Source organism: Artemia franciscana, chromosome 20, assembly GCF_032884065.1.
Source record: "Artemia franciscana chromosome 20, ASM3288406v1, whole genome shotgun sequence".
In the NCBI taxonomy this organism is placed as follows: Eukaryota; Metazoa; Arthropoda; class Branchiopoda; order Anostraca; family Artemiidae; genus Artemia; species Artemia franciscana.
The window spans coordinates 13804014-13822021 of record NC_088882.1 but is presented as its reverse complement, the minus strand read 5'-3'; the positions used below and the strand labels follow the sequence as shown (position 1 = coordinate 13822021).

Genomic DNA, 18008 nt, shown 5'->3' with positions numbered 1-18008 from the left:
GATGAAAAAAATCGTCCATGTGGATTTTATTCAAAGAAAAGAGAGTCGCTTCTGAATTTATCCTTCCGCAGAGATTTTTCGAAGTATCCCAATCGTAATCCTCTTCAATGTAAGTCGTGCATTTACACATTTGATTAGTACCAGTGCAGTTATGGCTTTGAATTTCTTCATTTTCACACTGGTTGAGTTGTCTAGGGTCCATCATATCTATGCTAATTGGTAGTTTAGGGGTTTCTGGTGTAGTCGTTTCTATCGTAGGTGCTTCTGAACTTGGGGTAGAAATTGCCTTCCTACAACTGCTGTATTTTGAATATATGCAAAGTATCTCACACACAAATGGTAATTCTTTTTCATTATGAGGCCAAGTTCTTAGCTTCCCATCCTTCGTTATTGAAACTGCTGTTTTAGTCTTATAGTCTTTTGGTTCACCTGCATCCCACCAAGATTTTGGGACATCAAATTGTTTTCTTTCTTTATGTTCATCTAGCCAATACCATTCAGTTTCATTCGTTTCTTTTGTTAAGCCAGTCCAAACCTCGAGATCCTTGTATTCTTCAGTAACTCTATTTATGAATTTCAAAAATTCTGGATAAAGTTCTCTATTTAATTCGATGAGTTTTTTTCGGGAAACCTTTGAAATACAACTCTTGGTTGCAGCTTCCTCCCATGTCATTGGAAACTTTTCAAATACTAAGATGGCACAATGGTCATTACAAAGCTTTTCTTGAAAGGTTCTATCTATATGAAAATTGCTCATATCAGGAAGGGATAGTGGTTCTCCATACTCAAAAATTTTAATAGCTGTACGAGAAGCAAGTGGAACAATGCAGCTAAAGTGTTTAAGGACATCACAATCTGCTTCGCCATATTTTCCATCGTTTTTCATGTAAATACATTTCCTAGGGCGTGATTCCCTAGGAGTGAGTTGACTATCATCATAAAATCGATGGTAAGATTCTACAGGATTGAGTATTTGGCCATCATCCCATATATGAGTAGATACAGCATAACTGTCTTCCGTAGATTCTTTTATCGAAAGTCCAATCCAGGAGTGTTCAACGCTATCTTGTTTGAGGATTTTAGAAAGAATATGATGGCGATTAGACTTATGGATCACTGAAAGTCTTGAGCCTGGTGGATTCTTTTTACATAATGCCGAGGCTTCGTCCCAGTTACGGGGTATTTTTTCAGTAATTAAACAAAAGCAATCATCATCATTGTCACAGTGAAAGGTTGTGTTCCTCGTTTTATTACAGGTTTCGCAGGATTTGCATTGTTTGTATGCATTTTTTAGCAGTTCTGTCAATTTTGTGACCTTTGGTATTTCAACATTAGCATTAGTGATTGACACAAACAAATACAATAATAAGATGCCTATGAAAGTCCTCATTTAAATCTAAAACGTTGAGATTTCCAGTGCTGGCAATGTTGAAATGTTTCGGGTGAATGTACTCTATTTTGTAGTCTTTTACATATCTAACTACAGTGGTCAACTATGAGCAGAGACATACAGTCTCTGCTCAGTCATTTTTTTGCAATTCATATAATATGCCTAAATCACAGGAAATAAATTATATTTGTGGTGTCCAGACCTGGTTGTGTCTGAAATGATTCCATTGATATATTGCTGCTACGATCAATACTGAAAGCTTCTTTTATTTTCTCCCGCAGAAAGACGAAAAATGACGAAAATGTAGCGATCTAAAAAATAGATAAATGACATAATAGATAACATGGCTGCCAAAACGTGTACATTTTGTAATTGCCAAACTGATGCGCTTTAACTTAATCACCCTTTAGTGTGAATTATAACTGAAAGAGTATATTATCTGTATTTACTGATTAAAGAATGGGATCTCAAGTTAAAAGACACAAATATACTATATGCATCCAGGCTGTCAAACGGGCGTTTCTCTAATATTTTTTGAATGGTTAAGGGTAATTAGTTGACTTTAAGGAATGTTGAATTAAATATTTTTATTACTTCCTTCATTAAAATCTTGCAATACTTCGGGATGGTAATTACAATTAACTGTCTGATTCTAACAGTCCCAAGCAAGTGAAACAAAAATACTATCAACATGGCCTGGATTCTCAATTTTGACACCCAAGTTCTACTTCTTGGTTTCAGAATTGTGTTCTTAAATCTAAGTTTGGTCTTCTGTTCTACATTTTGATGGTTTGAAATATATCTGAAGTTCCTGAACCATCTAGAAACACGCAAACATTTTTCTGCTGTTCAACAGACTATTTTTTTGAAAGGGTCTTGGTACAATGCATTGACATACAAATTTTTCCGAGAGGATAAAAACATATCGCTTCTCGTTCATTTTGGTAACGTTTGATGCATTTCTGACCGTGAGGTAAAGAAGGAAGAAACAAATAAACAACCTCCGGAAAGAACACAGAAACGAAAAACAGGAGAAGATAAAAGAATGGATTAGCAAAGGTTTACAGCAATAAAGACAGGCAAAGACGGGACTGGGCAATGGAGCAAACACAATATTATAGGGACGACGGAACATAGGCAAAAACAAAGCAACGAATTTGTCTTGACATCCACTAAATTCTTTGTAAGTTACTCTTTGCTGAATTCAGAGTTACGTGAGAAGCACTATCAACACTGGGTATCACCGAACCATTTTTGGCTTCACAACTACCGAAGTAACTGATATCAAAATTATTCCAGCTGAAGAAGCTGATACTGACGTATAATCATCACAGAAAATTGGAGCTGCAGACATAAGCTTGGTGGAAGTAATGAAAAACTTGAGAGCCTTGGCTAATTAGATTGAAGTTAAGACAGATAGTCTCAATGAGAGGAAACACTAGTATAACCGAAGACTATTATTATGGTCTTCAAAAAGAAGAGGAGTAGGTAGGCTTCGATTTATGGAAAAATGTAGTTAAACTTTAACTTTGATAAAATTTTAATTGGGTGATGAGAGTGAGTGTGGCAATTATAGAGGCGTTAGCATTCTATTTTTGGGAGCAGTTGAGAAAAAGAAGCCGCATCAGTGTTATCCTTGCAAAAAAGTGATGGCCATGGCGATTCTTGGGGTATACTTTCTGTTTCGGACTGAAGCCGTTTTTCAGGAGTTTCAGACTATTTTTCGAAATTCCTCTAGGTTTGTTACGGAAGTAATATTTTACTGTCAATATTAATCGAGATATTAATTATCATTCCGGTATCAGCTACAGCGATTTTTTTTTCTCAATAGCCGGTGTTTTTTAAGAAGTAATTTTCTAGTTTTTGGTTCCTATGGGCTGTGGTTCGTCCTTTGTTAGGTTGCAGCCTTGATCAAAGGTATTGTGGGCTTCCAGGTTGTCAAAGGGGCGTGTATGCAATACCTCAGAAACGGCTAAGATTATTATGTTGGAGCTGCCAGGAAACTCTAATTGACTTATTCAGCTCAATCAAAAGACACTATGTGTATCCATGTTGTCGAAAGATCTTGTTTGCAATGTGTCAGAAACGGCTAAGGACTCGAGTTGAATTCTTCAGGGAATGTTTTATAGGATATTGAACAGAATTAAAAGGTCTCATGTACATCAAGGTTATCAAAAGTGAACATATCCAATGTGTGAGGAGTAGCTAAAGGTAATAAGTTGAAACTTCCAGAGAATGTTGGAGGAATGTTGAACTAGATCAAAACACGCCATTGACATCAAGGTTGTTCATATGCCATATTTCCTATATCTTAAGAGTATCTAAGGGTATTAAGGTATAAAGTCTATGGATTGTTGGGGAAAAATAATCAAAAAACCAGCTTAATCAAAACCCGCTAGGTATATCCAGGTTGGTAAGATGGTGTTTCTGTAATATCTTAAAGGTAACTAAGGGTAATTAAAATCAGCTTGGTGCAAGTGATGAAAAACTTGAGAGCCATAGCTAATTCCAAGACAGATAGTCTCTGTGAGAGGAAAAACTGGAATAACTCTTTTGGAATTGCATAAACATGATTCATTTCCCTTATTGATAGTCTATTATCCATCCTAGGGCAGAACTAAGATAAATAGGCATGAGTTAAGGGTAATTCAAATAGTCTATTAGTTCGGTGAGTCATTTGAAGACAATTGGAGACCTCAAAAAAATTATTCAGATTTGACCTGTTGGCTTGCTGTGAAAGCCCACTGGAATTGCAGTGGGGATTACCGAGATTTGAGTCATGAAGGACAATGTCCACAGGACTGAATCTTCTTAAGAATGGATGCAGCTTTATAGAAACGGCTAAGAATAGATAGATAGATAGATAGATAGCTGTATTTCAAAAACCCATGGCTGTATACACACGAAAATATAAATAAATAACAAACAAGCAAGGACATTAACAACAGTACGAATTACAAACACGCACAATAAACTGAATTTAACGCAAAAAGTGCCTAATCTAACAACAAAAGAAAATAGTCATATAAAACTTTTTCTTCTTATCAAGGATTTATCTATATATACTCCCACTCGAAATATTTTGGTTGGGTTACTATTTTGTAGAATACCCGGAAGCATCAAATCAATCCCATGCAAATAAATTTCCCGTAAATACAAGAGCACCGGTCATTTCCGGAGAAAATGATCCAAGTCTTCATCATCATCATTACAAAGGGGACAAACATACCGCCTATCAGGATATTATTACGTTGGAGAATCTCTGGTAATTTAAAACGGAAGGGGAAGTAAATTGAAAGCCATTGTCACAATGCCTTTCACAATGTCACAAGGGCTTTTACAGATTGTCACAATGAAGTATCTGGAATGTCTCAGTAACGGTAAGGATATTTAGGTAAAATTTTCTAGGAATGTTGAGGGAAATGCTGAGCCCAATCGAAAGACAATGTGTGCATTCAGGTCTTTAAAAGGGTATACGTGAAACATCTAAAGAACGGGTAAGGTTTTAAAATTGAAACATTTTTGGAATTTTGAAGGGGATTTTGAGCTCGATAAGAGTTTTTCCATAAAAAATTTGTAATATATAACCTTTTTATTAAAGAGAATTTTCATGCAAATTTGGTTAATTTTCAAACAGTTCGTGGTAACGAACTGTAGTAAGGAGCGACCCGGCTCAATAGTGACCCAAACTCTGTAAAATGGAATTTTAATAACAATAGTTAAATCAAAAGAATCGCATTTTAATACTAATTTTAAATACGTAAGTTTCATCAAGTTTAGACCAACCCATCAAAACTTACGAGCCTGAGAAAATTTGCCTTATTTTAGAAAATAGGGGAGAACCCCTTAAAAGTCATAGAGTATTAACGAAAATCACACAATCAGATTTAGTGTATCAGAGAACCCTACAGTAGAAGTTTCAAGATCCTATCTACAAAAATGTGGAATTTTGTATTTTTTGCCATAAGACAGAACACGGATGCTTGCTTGTGCTTGTTAATCGTATCGATTAATCCAATTGTTTATATAAATTGGTTATCGACTTATGATTATTGTCTATTGATTTATGACTATTGACCCAATGTATAAATTGGTTCTTATCGACCCCATGGTCCTAGAATGTTGCTAGAGGGCTCATTATAACGGAAATTGAAATTTCTAGTGCGCTTTTTAAGTTACCCAACGCTAATTTTTAATTACTCCCAAGCTAATTTTTTTCCCAAAGCCACCGGGTAAAAATTCTGAGATAGCCATTTTATTCAGTATAGTCGAAAAACCTAATAACTCTGTCTTTGAGGACGACTTTGGGGGACTTGTTTATTTTATTTATTTTCCCCAGGGGTGATCGTATCGACCCAGTGGTCCTAAAATGTCGCAAGACGGCTCACTCTGACGGAAATTAAAAGTTCTTGTGGCCTTTTTAAGTGACCAAAAAAATTGGACGGCACCTAGGCCCCCTCCCACACTCATTTTTTCCCAAAGTCACCGGCTCAAAATTCTGAGATAGCCATTTTATTCAGCATAGTCTAAAAACCTAATAATTATGTCTTTGGGGACAACTTACTCCCCCACAGTCCCTGTGGGAGGGGCTGCAAATTACAAACTTTGACTAGTGTTTACATATAGTAATGGATATTAGGAAGTGTACTGACGTTTTCAGGGGGATGTTTTTGTTTTGGGGGGGGGGGGGGAGGGGTTGAGGGGAGGGGTTTATGTGGGGTAACTTTCCGTGGCGGATTTTATCATGGGGAAAGAGAATTTCCATGAAGGGGGAGGAGGATTTTCTATTATTAAAAAAAGATAAATAAATATGATAAAGTTTTTTTTACATGAAAGTAAGGAGCAGCATTAAAACTCAAAACGAACAGAAATTATTACCTATGTGAGGGATTCACCTCCTCCTAATACCTCGCTCTTTATGCTAAATTATTTCTTAGTAATGTCAGCCGTTTTTCTACGGCCTTTGTGATTCAGAGGTCATTTTTAACGAATTGGGACAAAATTTAAGCTTTAGTGTAAAGAGTGAGGTATTGACGAGGGGGCGATCCCCCTAATATACGTAATAAAAACATACGAATATAGAAGTTAGTTACTTAAGTTAATTCTTAAGTTACGTGTATTTTACTAATAACAATAACTAAGAGCTCATATGGCGCTCGTGACGAGGCCGGACGAGCCAAGAGCTCATATGGTATGAGCTAAATCAAAATTCTAAGAACCAATAGATTGATTTAAAAGGAAAATCAGAGGCTTAATGCCGGTCAGAATTTAAAATAAGAGCTCTGAGTCACGAGGTCCGTCTATATATCAAAATTCATTAAGATCCGATCACCCACTCGTGAGTTATAAATACCTCATTTTTTTTCATTTTTCTCTCCCTTCAGCCCCACAGATGGTCTAATCGGGGAAAACGACTTTATCAAGTCAATATGTGCAGCTCCCTTACACGCCTACGAATTTTCATCGTCCTTGTACGTCCAGAAGCACCAAACTCGCCAAAGCACTGAATCCCACTCCATAATTCCCCCAAATAGAGCGGATCCGTTTCGATTATGCCAATCACGTATCTAGGACTTTTGCTTATTTTTCCCACCAAGTTTCATCCTGATTCCTCCGCTCTAAGCGTTTTCCAAGATTTTAGGTTCCTCTCTCAACTCCCCCCAATGTGACCATATCTGATCGGGATTTAAAATAAGAGCTCTAAAGCACAAGATCCTTTTATATATCAAATTTCATCAAGATTTGATCACTCGTTCGTAAGTTACAAATACCTCATTTTTTCTAATTTTTCCGAATTACTCCCCCCCCCCTAACTCCACCAAAGAGAGCATATCCGGTCCGGTTATGTCAGTGACGTATCTTGGACATGTTTTTTTTCTTCCCGCCAAGTTTCATCCTAATCTCTCTGCATTAAGTGTTTTCCAAGATTTCCGGTCCCCCCTCCCCCCATGACACTGGATCCGGTCGGGATATAAAATAAGAGATATGAGTTACGAGGTTCTTCTAAATATAAAATTAAATTAAGATCCGATCACTCCTTCGTAAGTTAAAAATACCTCATTTTCCTAATTTTTCGGAATTAATCCTCCTCCCCCAACTCCTGCAAATAGAGCGGATCCGTTCTGGTTATGTCAATCACGTATCTAAGACTTCTGCTTATTTTTCCCACCAAGTTTCATCCCGATCCCTCAACTCTAAGCGTTTTTCAAGATTTTAGGTCCCCCCAACTCCCCCAATGTCACCGAATCTTGAGCGGATCCGTTCCGGTTATATCATTCACGTATCTTGGACTTGTTTTTATTCTTGCCACCAAGTTTCATCCTGATTTCTCCGCTTTAAGTGTCTTCCATGATTTCCGGTTCCCCTCAACTTCTCCCCCCCCCAATTACTCTGGATCCGGTTGAGATTTAAAAATAAGAGATCTGAGTTACGAGGTCCTTCTAAATATGAAATTTCATTAAGATCCAATCACCCCTTCGTAAGTTAAAAACACCTCATTTTTTCTAATTTTTCAGAATTAACCCTCCCCCTCCCCCCAACTCCCCCAAATAGAGGTGATCCATTCCTATTATGTCAATCACGTATCTAGGACTTCTGCTTATTTTTCAATCTAAGTTTCATCCTGATCCCTCCACTCAGGGCGTTTTCCAAGATTTTAGGTTCTCCCCCCCCCCAACTCCCCCAAATTTTACTAGATCCAGTTGGGATTTAAAATAAGAGCTCTTAGACACTATATCCTTCTAAATATCAAATTCATTAAGATCCGATGTCCTGTTCGTAAGTTAAAAATACCTCATTTTTCTATTTTTAATTCGATTTAACCGTCCCCCCACTCCCCCTCCAGATGGTCGAATCGGGGAAATGACCACTTCTAATTTAATCTGGTCTGGTTTCTGATACGCCTGCCAAATTTCATCGTCCTAGCTTACCTGGAAGTGCCTAAAGTAGCAAAACCGGGACAGACAGACCGACAGAATTTGCGATCGCTATATGTCACTTTGTAGATACCAAGTGTCATAAAAACGCTCGCAAAAAATTAAAAGTTATAGTTGCCTTTTTAAGTAACCGAAAATTGGAGGGTAACTAGGCCTCCTCCCCCATTCCTTTTCTCTCAAAATTGTCCTATTAAAAGTATGAGAAAGCCATTTAGCCAAAAAAATTACTTAATATGCAAATTTCGCCTTAATTATTCATGTGCGGAGATCCAAATTCAAAACATGTATTAATTCAGAAACCTTTAGAAATTAAATAATTTTTTTTAACTGAAAGTAAGGAGCGACATTAAAACTTAAAACGAACAGAAATTACTCTGTATATGAAAGGTGCTGTTCCCTCCTCAAAATCCCGCTCCTTACGCTAGTATTTTTTACTGTTTTAAAAAGTATAGTTGAGAGAAAGAGTCAAACTTTAGCGTAAAGAGCGGGGCGTTGAGGAGGGAACAAACCCTTTCATATACGGAGTATTTCTTTTTCGTCTTAGGTTTTAATGTCGCTCCTTATTTTCAGTTAAAAAAACTTGTTTTATTATTTAATAACGTAACTAAACCATCGTTTGCACTTTTCATGGGAAAACAGCTGACAACTGGTGCGACATCATTACATCATTACACTCACAGTTTTTAGAGGAAATGACCTATCAACTGCAGAAAAGGAACAGCTGCACTAGAGCAATACAGGAAAGGAGGTGCACAGGGACGACTCAGGAAATGACACAGGAATCAAAATAGGAAAAGAGACAAGAACAAGGGAATACTGTAATAAAAACAAGGACAAATACAGGACAGAACTCTCGACTGTACACAGAAACAAAAACACAGCAACGGACACGTAATGACATTATTCTAAATTCCTAGTAAATCACGCATTTCAGTTACTAAAGAAGCACTGTCGACACCGGTTAGCGCTGAAGTACCATCAGTTTCAGGAATTACCTTGGGACTTGGAATTAAAATGATCCCAGCGGAAGGAGCTTATGCTTACATGCAATCATTAGAGGAAACCGAGTTTTTTTCGCACACAAAATTGAAACAACAACAATGAAACAACAAATTGAAAAGACACTGGAACAGAGAAGATAAGGAATACAGTAGCAAAGACAGTCAAGGACACATGACTGAACACTGGAGCAAAAACATGAACGAAATTTTTGACAAAAACTGTATTTTTCTTGTTCCAGCCATAATTGATGATGGTGTGTTCTTTATTAGGGTCCTGATAAGAGGCCAAAAATGTTTTACTAAGTAAAGTAAATTTTGAATATCAATTTAGATAAGAATCATGTTCATAATAGTCGCACTGCATGGGGATGAGCACGTAAAAAAGAGAATATCGGGTTTTGCTGATCTTTGACGGCCTCTTTGTCAGCTGCCCTCAAATTTTCTCATATTTTCTGAATATTTTCTCAAATTTTTTAAAATTTTTTTTGAATATTTTCTCATATTTTCTAAATATTTTCCCATATTTTCTGATTATTTTCTCATATTTTATGAATATTTTCTCATATTTTTGAATATTTTCCCATATTTTCTGAATATTTTCTCATTTTTTTATATTTTCTGAATAGGTGCTAAATTTTCTGGTACTTCACTATAGGTACATAAAAATAGGTGCCTCGTATTTTCTTAATAGGTTCTACTTCTTTGCTAAACATAAAAAGTGTTCTTGGAGCTGAAAAGGGGTTTGCAACATTGAACCGTCACTAAAACTAACCTAATTCTTTTTAATTTAAGCTTGGTATTTACAAGAACATAAGGCTACGAAAGATAGTATGTTCTTGAATATCTCGTTTTTTTTACCTCAGAAAAAGCTCTAAGACTCATATCACTTGCGCAAAAAGATAAGTCACTTGATTCTTATGAGGGATTTATTTTGGAATGCTTTCAGCTTAAATTTAAAAAAATGACAAGGACTTGGTAGTTAGTGGAATGAGCAATTACGAAACATATTTCTTCGAGAGTTTCAGTCACCCAGGTATGGTAATTTATTTTGAAAAATTTATTACCAGCGCAAAAAGTAACGAACAAATATAAGTTCAGATTTTTAAAGTTCCTTTTACTAGACAGTGAAAAATCAAAACAAAAAAAATCTAAATATTTGGACCATATACATCAGTGATCATCATCAGCAGATAAACTAAAGTATTTCAATTAAAACAAACTATACAGAATAAAATAATTACTTCTGGGTCAGAGATAATCTCCGGTTCATTGACTGAGAGGGGTCATTAATGGGATTCATTCAAAGTCTTGAGCTCTTTAGTATTGCCTAAGTGTAAGCTGAATTTTTATTGAAGGTGGTACTAACTTCTTCTTCTTCCGATTGCAAACAAAGTATTGCTGAATTTACAGTTACGCTTTACAGTATACGCTTGCTTGGTCTATCATCCCAATATATACGACGCAGGTATTTTTTCGAAGACCACACTGCCTTTCTATGACAGACAAATATAAATTCTAATAGGGATAATTCCTTTTATTAGACAGTGAAAAACAGATGCAAAGGATTCCCGATACTTCGACCACATACATCAGTGATCGTCACTGATGAATGTGATGAAGAATGAGAGGAATATGAGTTAGGATCAACTCCACAATATTTTGTGACAAAACCTTTTTTGGATTGTAATGTGTCAATTTCTATCTTCACAATATTTTTATATGAAATGAATTGTAAGATCTAAGAGTAAATGCAAGAAATGAAAAATTGAATCCTATCCTACTTGTTAACCTTGTTGGATTAGATACTTGTTAACGTTAATTGGATAATTTATATGCTTGTTAACGTGTGGCTTGGAATATTATTGACGAGTTAATATTATTAAAGATTTCCTATTATTTTAATTTTGCTTAATTTTCATTTTCTGTTCCAGGAAAGCTTGTTTACATCCGTGTGCAAGAAATATATGCTAATTCACGAAAACTATTTTGTTCATGTTCCTTACTCTACGGCTTTGAGCTTGAAACCTCTTTCAGAAGAGGATATCTCATCACTTATATCACTTACTCATGACCTTACCGGATTTTTGCAAGTTATTGGACGTTTCTCTGACTTATTTTGTTCTGTCGATACATATACGGAAAGAAAAGTGACTGCATTGAGAATCTTTAATAAAATGTTGGAGGTTGCAGATTTTGGCAGTCGCGCGAAGTTGTATAAACCATTTGGAATCATCTCGTCTTTGAAGATACCAGTGATTGACTTGCAAGTTACTTTTTTCCTCTTCTTATTCCTTTTTTTGACTTGTATGTTCCTTTTTTTCCTCTCCTTCTTTTTGACTTCTCCTTCCTTTTTTGACTTGCTAGTTACTTTTTTTCCTCTTCTCCTTCCTCTTTTTGACTTAGAAGTTACTTTTTTTCCTCTTTTCCTTCCTTTTTTTGGCTTGCAGGTTCCTTTTTTTCCTCTTATCCATCCTTTTTACGCGGAATGCGTGGAAAATAAATCTGCTAGATGAGATTCTTTCAATCGCTTTCTTCTGTTTAAACATGGCAAATGAAGATAGTTAAAGACAAGGGTAAAAGTTACTTCAAACTATTTTCTGAATCCCTAAAATCCGCTGGAGTACCAGGCGAGGGGTTAATGGGGGGGGTGTAATTGATTTCTAAAAAATATCTGAAAGATCTTCTGAAGTTAAACATTCTCTTGTTTATTCTCTGTACTACCACAGTGGTTAGCTTAGTTGAGATCCTCTATCCGAGGACAAGGATTTGATTCCTGGCGTCGCTGGTTATTTGATTTAGAACGGGGGTCAGTGGTGTGACCCTCTAAGCTCAACCACAATCGACCCAACTCTAAATGGGGTGGCCTACTTGGAGAAATCTGGGGAAGTTAAACAGAAAGGGTATGCGAAAGCTGAGAATGGCTGGCCCCCGATCACCTATTGCACTTCCGGGCTGAAGAGCCATGAAATGGAGATCAGTACCGCCGTCAGGGAGTGTAAAGTTCAAAGTACCGTATTATTTATCTTTACTTTTTCTTTGGGGTGTTATATTTTAATGTTTGAACTTTTTTGTTCGTATTTTTGCGTATTAATCGCGAACTTGCAGAGCTTATAAGCAGGTTATAAACATAAGTTTCGCTTTGTCTTAAATCATATATGACATGACTAGAAGAGGCCGCGCTTTTCTCTTCTTAATTAGTTTCCTTAGTTTGATGACAACATACCCCCCAAAGTGAAGAGTTGACCTTGGTCCATTAATGAGAATACAGAAGTTCGTTACGTAAGCTAATTTGTAAGTTGCGTTTATCTTTTACTAATAAAAACATTCGTAAAAAACTGAAAGTTCTGGTTGCCTTTTTAAGTAACCAAAAATCGGAGGGCAACTAGGCCTTCTCCCCCACTCCATTTTTTCTCATAATCATTCGATCAAAACTACGAAAAAGTCAATTAGCCAAAAAAATAAATATGCAAATTTCGTCTTAATTATTCATCTGCGGAGAGCCAAAATCAAAACATACATTGATGCAAAAACGTTCAGAAATTAAATAAAAAAACAAGTTTTTTTTAACGGAAAGTAAGGAGCGACATTAAAACTTAAAACGAACGGAAAGTAAAAAAAAAAGTTAAAAAAACTTGTTTTTTTATTTAATAGTGACAAGGATCAATATGTCGCCCGCATAATTTACTAATGATATGTTAAGTCCATGGTAAACTAAATTTAATTTAGCTTTCTTTTGATCTTCAATAACGCTGTTATTGTAGAAAGTTGGAGTATATATATGCACATACAGAGTGTAGGCTCTTCCAAAATTTGAAAAAAAAGTGAAATGCTACTTTTGGTTTTCATCACACAGCTTCCTTTTTTACAGATATGGTGAAAAGATATCGTCAATCCAAGTCTGGTTTCATTGGCTTTGTTATTGTCAAAACGATCCCGAAGTCAATATCGATCATTTACTCTCTTCGTATATCAACATATGTGTCTCCGTTCTTTCACCAACAACACCTGCTGAAATCACCACCGCATCAGCACGTAGTATTGTTTCTGCGACTTTACTCTTAAGATCCCAAACTATAGCAGAATCACCCCAAATGGCTAAACTTTTTACCGAATTTAAAGGCCTCAAAGATAATCATCTACTGGTAAGAACACACGATAGTTTTTAGAAAACGAAAATACATTCTTTCTCTTAGTACCAAAAAAGAAGTCGTTGAGTACATCTCAAGCAATTTGGCTCTGAAAATTGTCAAAAATGTTTTAATCTATGAAAATATATAATTAAAATAAAAATGTTTTATAATATCCCCACAGAATTGGCATCAAGATAAGATCCAGCATAATCTACCACTAAGTGGTTTGTAGTATCCCTTGAGAGACAAAAAATGTGAGGATACCACATCAAGTAGTTGTGGGCATCAAACCATGGCTAATTGTAGAAAAAGCCAAGGCAGATAGTCCGATTGACTGAGAGGCAAATCTGGAATAAGCCCTTATTCAGACTGTATAAAGGATACATTTTAAAATAGCGAGTATAGAATAAAAACCCCTTACCCGACTAAATTCGAAAACACGATGCAAGGACTTTAGTAGTCAAGAAACGTGGTAATTCTACTACATACATGCGTAAACGTAAATTAGACAAAAAGACGTTTTTTGGCGTTTAAAAGGCTCCCTAAAAACAGGAGACCTGTTAATTCAATGTTCAGGCGTCTCAGTCTAACGGGGATTCAATTAAATGGTGTTGAGTTGCAAGTGGAAAGTAAAAAAAAAAGTTTTGAAAAACCAACGAAGTGAAATCTGATTTGTGAATAGTAGATGCTATCTATTTTCTTATCAACACTGAAATTAATTCCAAAACCAAATCTGGGAATTCCTGAAGTGTTTTGTACCCGGGCGTGTCTACTTTTGCTTTCTTTAAACGAGGGTTTAATTATATGGGGTTAAGTTGTATAGGGGCTTAGGTAAATATGGTTGAGCTGGACGGGAGATGTGTAGTAAGGGGGTTGGGTTAAATGAGAGTTCGGTTGAACTAGGGTTCAATTAAATGGAGTTGAGTTGCACGGGGTTCAGTTAAGTGGAGTTGAGTTGCATGGGGGTTCAGTTAAACGAAGGTTCAGTTAAGCAGGACTGAATTGCTTGGCGGTTGAGAAGATGGTAATTTTCATTTTCATTAGATAGCTGAGATTCATTTTGTCCAGTTGCCGAATTGCATCTAGTTTAAGGTAATCAGTTTAAATGTGTAGCCCCTCCCCTTTCTTTCGAGTTAATGGCTTTGGAAAAATACATTTTTTTTCTATCCCGTTTGAAAATTTTCTGTCTTTCACTCTCCTAAGGACTGAACCTATGTCGCTCAAGGTTGAGTTGCATGGGGGTTCAGTTGAACGAAGGTTCAGTTAAACAGGATTGAATTGCTTGGTGGTTGGTAAGATGGTAATTTTCATTTTCATTAGATAGCTGAGATTCATTTTGTCCGACTGCCAAATTGCATCTAGTTTAAGGTAATCAATTTAAGTGTTTAGCCTCTCCCCTTTCTTTCGAGTTAATGGTTTAGAAAAATATATTTTTTCTATCCCATTTGAAAATTTTCTGTCCTTCGCTCCTAAGGACTGAACCTATCTCGCTTAAGGTAAAATGGTAAATTTCTGACCTTCACTCTCCTAAGGACTGAACCTATCTCGATCAAGGTAAAATTGTAAATTTCTGACCTTTACTCTCCTAAGAACCGAACCTATCTCGCTCAGGGTAAAGTGGTGAATTTCTGACCTTCACTCTCCTAAGGACTGAACCTATCTCAAGGTATGCGGTCAAGGTAAAATGGTAAATTTTTCTGTGAGATTTTCAAACTTCAAAGACGATTTTCAGACGATGTGAGTTTTTCAAAACATTCAAACACAATAAACACTCTTAATTTTACACTCTTAACTATAAAGTAGTTTTATGTCAACGCTGTAGTAAATTAAAATCTTTGCTATAGTAGTCATTTAAGATTCATGTGTTAGTTGAGATCCATATCATATATGTGCTACTGCACTAACAAGCCTGTACTAAAATGTACTAGTTAATTGCAGGCATATTCATTCGTTGCAAGCAGCCTATTCAACATCCTTGTACTCCCTTGGTTTCGTGTCCCTCCCGAAGAACAGAAATGGGAGTCAAGAAAGCAACAGCTTGGCGTTTTGATGCACACAATTTGTTCAGACATTGAATTTGTAAGGACACCGGATTTCACTCAAAATGATGTGCTGCTTAGAAAAGGTATGTTTTCTGGGATATAACGGTACTTTTTTGTAGGTATAAAAATAATGTCATAATTTTTATATATATTACATTACCGGCACGTACGTAGGAATTTTTTTCCGGGGGGGGGGGGGCAAAACCCTTGAAAAAGCAGATATAAAGTAGTATTTTTTTAATTTAGTAATGCAAAAAGCACGTATATTGGAAAATACAGATTAACTTTAATCTGTAGTATTTTAGCGGATGGGGGGAAGAAGACTGAAGCCTCAAAAGTATGTTTTAGGATCAGGTCGTGTTCAGGGCGATTTAGAACCAGTGATTGATCTATTATATCCCACTGAAAGGGAAATTTTAGGGTTAACAGTGCAGTATGTGTGTCTTGGGGGTAGTTCTTCTATTGCAAAAACGTAGATTTTAATAAAAAATGATAGTTTCCAAAATTGATCCATTAAAAGCTCTACTTTATCCTGAAAAGGGGGGGGGGATAAACGCCCTAATATCAAAATTCTATTTTGCTGTGGAAAGCAAATTCTCTTTACAAAAAAAAAAAAAAAAAAAAACAAAACAATTGCTAATTACTTCAAAGAGGGTAAAAAGTTAGACAGAAAATGGGTTAATAAATGGGCAGTGACTTGACCGGATAGTTGCATGCTGTAAAATCCCCAAAAAAAGGCTTCACACATGTATCTAGATTCTTGATAACTGTCCTACTTTTGCCAGAAATCCCAAGAAACCATGGGAACAATAAACATTTCACAATTTTTTTTTTGGGGGGGGGGGCGGGCGGCCCCGATGGCTCCCCCCCCGCGTACGTGCCAGTTACATTATATATACCATTGTATTCCCAGCTGTACGGGATGTAACTCGCCATTAATGGACAGAACTATAGTTAGTATTTTGCTACAATTTATTTGTGTAACTTCTTTACTTATACTGACTTGTAAATATTTCGCAGATTTTCAGAGCAGCTGATTGGGTTTTTTGAAATATCACTGCTATTTTTTAGCTTTTTTTTACACCGGATCGACATTTCTGCCAGTCCAAAATTTGTCAAAACAGCAAAATAAGAGTCAACCTATACGAAAATTATGAAAAAGGTCACGAGAGTCATTTTATTTCAGAGAGTACATGAACTATTAATGCACCCCCTCCTCCAAATTATGTAATGGGTTGGAAACTCAGAGCCTGTTGCCTCTGGTTCGTAAAATATTTCACGGTTTGGTTGAGATAACCGTAAGTTTCATATTGTAAGTGTTAAAATTCCGGTAAGCTTAGACGCTGTTAAAATCAAGGCTCATATACAGAGGTTAATCGTGTGAATAATTACGATGTGTTAAATGGCTAGTGGAAATGATGTTGACTTCGCCTACAGTTGCGTGATATTTGAAATTGAAATGATGTGTCTCATACTGGTAGGTGAACCAGTGAGAGAAATGTAATTTCTCATAATTTATGATGTTCTAAAAGTTTTTATTGTTTGCAACGATTGTTATTTTTTCTTTTGCTTTTTATAGGTTCCTTTTTTAATAAATAACGACTTCGCACAAATGAACAGAGCTTGACTCGCTTTCAATTTGAAAAAAAGGGTAGCAGGCTCTTTAAGGGTTAGCAACCAGTTTTTACAGGCTAGAAAACTTTCGTCCCAGCTAATCTGAGCTGACTGATTATGTGCCTCCAAAGACTCCTTGATGAAATCAGCACGAAGGCGAATCAGCACGCGTCTGGCTCAAAATCTTCAACAACAAAAGTAAGTGCATGGTGACTTCAAACTTGTCGCTTCAAATCAAGCTAAGAAAGGTCAATGCCGTTCTGACTAGACACCTGCGTCAAGTCAAAGGCTTTAAATGGTATAACAAGATCCGCAATACTGAGATCCTGAAAACCTTCAAGCTGGCGAACCTCTCTACCTAAGTAGAAGCCCGGTCTCCAAGGTGGTACGGCCACCTACTCTGTCTCCCGCTAAGTATCCCGGCAAGGATCATCTCGGGCTTCAATTCCTCAGAAATTGGCTGGAAACGCCCTCGAGGAAGACCACGCACTAGATGGGCTGATGTAACAAATCAACACCTGCTCAGCCGCATCATCAACCCAAATGAGGCCCCATCCTTAGCCCTGGACAGGACTACTGGGAGAAGACTGACGGTGCTGTCAACCAGTTCCCTCCACGCTGGCGACCCTGCTGAGCAATAGTGTTAGTCAAGTAAGTCAAGTCAAGACTTCAAATCAAGTGCGGCAACAACAAGTTTGATTAGGTGGTCAAATTTAAATTCCTGGGAAGAATAATTGAAAACTTCGATTAATAGCAGAAAGAAGTAGCATTCCGTGTACGCCAAGCAAATTGAGCATTTTACAGGACGAAGAGAATGGGGTGATCAAATACGACGTAAATGACGTGAATATCTGAATTTTGGCATATCAGTGCAGGACGAATGCGTCGGATCTTGG

The 18008-nt window shown here is 36.6% G+C and overlaps 1 protein-coding gene across 3 annotated transcripts in view; it reads left to right on the top strand.

Annotated features, from left to right (window-relative positions):
* LOC136039776 (exportin-6-like) overlaps nucleotides 1–18008 on the top strand; it is a 125726-nt gene that overhangs the window by 87969 nt on the left and 19749 nt on the right. For all 3 annotated transcript variants that reach the window (XM_065723642.1, XM_065723639.1, XM_065723640.1), the window contains 3 exons: nucleotides 11258–11589; nucleotides 13195–13468; nucleotides 15395–15581. In XM_065723642.1, the coding sequence (XP_065579714.1) occupies nucleotides 11258–11589; nucleotides 13195–13468; nucleotides 15395–15581 (793 nt within the window). The remainder of the gene's footprint in view (nucleotides 1–11257; nucleotides 11590–13194; nucleotides 13469–15394; nucleotides 15582–18008) is intronic.